At 37.3% G+C, this 3,016-nt stretch overlaps 1 protein-coding gene across 1 annotated transcript; it reads left to right on the forward strand.

Annotated features, from left to right (window-relative positions):
- On the forward strand, positions 1-2,689 carry LOC112709782 (UDP-glucose 6-dehydrogenase 3). The gene is made up of 2 exons (XM_025761750.2): positions 1-232; positions 856-2,689. The coding sequence occupies exon 2, from the start codon at positions 876-878 to the stop codon at positions 2,334-2,336; it is 1,461 nt and encodes a 486-aa protein (XP_025617535.1). The 5' UTR covers positions 1-232; positions 856-875; the 3' UTR covers positions 2,337-2,689.
- Positions 2,690-3,016: the final 327 nt, after the last annotated feature.

The following is a 3,016-nucleotide window of genomic DNA, read 5'->3' on the forward strand; positions in this document are numbered from 1 at the left end:
GTAGATAATGGATTGCATGTCTTTTATCATGAATCACCAAGTCAAGTTTGAAAAGTAACTTGTAAAATACAACATTTGAAAGAAAAATCAAATGTGTAAAAATTCAAAGATAGATAATAATTTCAGAGTCAGTATATAAGGATACAGATACCGCCTTCTTGCTTAGCTGGGTTTTGGTCTTCTCTGATAACAAGTTTCTACTTTTTGAACACTTCATATTCACAACTATAAGGTAACCAAAATTTTTCACATATCATTTTTTTCTGTTTAATATTTATTCTGACTTCTGATCCTTTTTGTGATTCTATTATTATTGTTTTTATTATTATTATCTGAACTTTGAGATTAACCTTGTTCAATTTTAATTTTGTCTTCAACCTTATTCAAACTTCTTTAGTTAGATGTTCAAATAAGCATGTATGTAGTACCACATAGTACTTGTAACTCTGAGGATCTGATGCTTGAACCTGCCAATATTTGTTTTGATGATTAGTCAAGCTACCACATCAAGTTAGTTACTCAACTGTAATTCAACTCTCTACTAATGCCTCTTCTAGAAATTAGTTGGAGTGTGTTTTTGCTGCACAGCTGTAGAGTAAACACTAAACACTCAAATTGGTTCCACCTAATTTCAGATAGGACATTTTGGTAATTGGTCTCTCCATCGCTTTCAATCGAATTTTTACCATGCATCTTGAATAAAAAAGTCCCTAAAAAGATTTTATTACAAGACAAATTAGTAACGACGGAGGGGTCAATCGGGAGTAATTACTCTGTTATGTTCTATTATTCCTTCTTTGATTTGCTGAATTGCTTATTAGAGTCTTGAATTGATGCAAAAAACATGCATGACAGGTTGAAGTAACCAAAGAAAAATGGTGAAGCTATGTGGAATAGGGGCAGGGTATGTAGGGGGTCCTACAATGGCAGTTATTGCTCTAAAATGCCCCTCCATTGAAGTGGCTGTGGTTGACATATCTCAATCTCGCATATCAGCATGGAACAGTGACAAACTCCCAATCTATGAGCCTGGCCTAGAAAATGTGGTGAAACAATGCAGAGGGAAAAATCTCATCTTCAGCACAGATGTGGAGAGGCATGTCCAAGAAGCTGACATCATCTTTGTGTCGGTGAACACGCCGACAAAGGCGAGAGGCCTTGGAGCCGGCAAGGCGGCTGACTTGACTTATTGGGAGAGCGCAGCCCGGATGATCGCTGATGTGTGCACCTCAGACAAGATTGTTGTTGAAAAATCTACTGTCCCGGTGCGCACGGCCGAGGCAATAGAACAAATCTTAGCACATAAGAGCAAGGGAATCAAGTATCAGATTCTGTCGAATCCAGAGTTTCTTTCAGAGGGGACAGCTGTACAGGACCTTCTAGAACCTGACAGGGTCCTAATTGGAGGGAATGAAGGCCCTGAAGGCCAAGAAGCAATCAAGAAACTGAAGGATATATATGCTCATTGGGTGAGTGAAGACAAAATCATAACAACAAACATTTGGTCTGCAGAACTTTCCAAGTTAGCTGATAATGCATTCTTGGCTCAAAGGATCTCATCAATCAATGCAATGTCAGCACTGTGTGAGGCCACTGGTGCTCAAGTCTCTCAGGTTTCCCTTGCACTAAGCAAGAACCCGAAAATCGGGCCGAGATTCCTGAATGCCAGTGTTGGCTTTGGTGGTTCTTGTTTCCAGAAGGACATACTCAATTTGGTGTATATTTGTGAATGTAATGGCCTTGTCGAGGTGGCGAATTACTGGAAGCAAGTGATCAAGGTGAATGACTACCAGAAGAGCCGATTCGTCCAACGAGTCGTGTCATCCATGTTCAACACAGTTTCTGGTAAGAAGATTGCAGTTCTTGGATTTGCATTCAAGAAGGACACCAGTGACACTAGAAAAACTCCTGCTATTGATGTTTGCAAAGGTCTTTTAGGTGATGATGCATGCTTGAGCATATATGATCCGCGAGTGAGCGCGGATCAGATCAAGAAGGATTTGTCAATGAATAATGTTCAATGGGACCATCCAATTCACCTGCAGCCATTGAGTTCTAGCTCTTCCAATGGCTTGGAACATGTTGACATAGCTGAAGATGCTTATGAGGCAACTAAGGATGCTCATGGTATATGCATTCTTACAGAGTGGGATGAGTTTAAGGGAATTGATTTCCAGAGAGTGTTTGATGACATGCAGAAGCCAGCATTTGTTTTCGATGGTAGGAACATTTTGGATGTTGGGAAACTGAGGGAGATTGGATTCATTGTTTACTCAATTGGGAGCCCAGTAGAACAATGGCTCAACAACTCTGTCAATTCAGCAGTGCCCTTTTGATTTGCTTTCGTGCATTTTATCACTATAATATATAATAAGGCAGATGTTGAATGGAACAACAAGAGAGTTTTATCCTACTATATCAGCTACATAGATTAGTCGACACTATTCTGCCATTTTGGTATTGTGCTATTAGACTTGAGGTTTCTACATCCTTTTGGTTTTTAGAACAGTTGGCTTGTACTTAGTAGTTAAACCAATTGCAAGAATAACTAGAGAAATGAGATGGGCAGTGGTTTTCAGTATGCCAAACATCAATGGCCATACATACTACATAGGATACATGGTTGGTAGGGGTGGTAATATATATTCTATTTGCGTGGATATGGTAATATATATTTTATTTGCAGGTACTCAACTTGTGGATAAGGTAGAATAAAGTAGGGTACGGTGCAAATTTGACTGCGGGTAGGGTATGGATTTAAGTATATTCTATCTTACTTTATCCACACCTCTAATATATTATATAATATATATGTAAAAATTATAGATGTGAAGAAAATGAGTGTTGAATTCACAATCTTTTTCTTATAAAAATTTGAAATAATCACTAAAATAATTGATTATCATATTATTTATAATTTTATGTTAAATTTCTTTAAGATTTTATTGTTTTTAATTTAATTTGAACTTAGTTTTTTATTTTTTATTTTATTAATATGTATAAAATTTGGAATTAT

The sequence above is a fragment of the Arachis hypogaea genome, chromosome 1 (genome assembly GCF_003086295.3).
Source record: "Arachis hypogaea cultivar Tifrunner chromosome 1, arahy.Tifrunner.gnm2.J5K5, whole genome shotgun sequence".
NCBI lineage: Eukaryota > Viridiplantae > Streptophyta > Magnoliopsida > Fabales > Fabaceae > Arachis > Arachis hypogaea.

Coding starts and splice junctions, on each gene's coding strand:
- LOC112709782 (XM_025761750.2), top strand. CDS start 876: ATGGTGAAGCTATGTGGAATAGGGGCAGGGTATGTAGGGGGTCCTACA.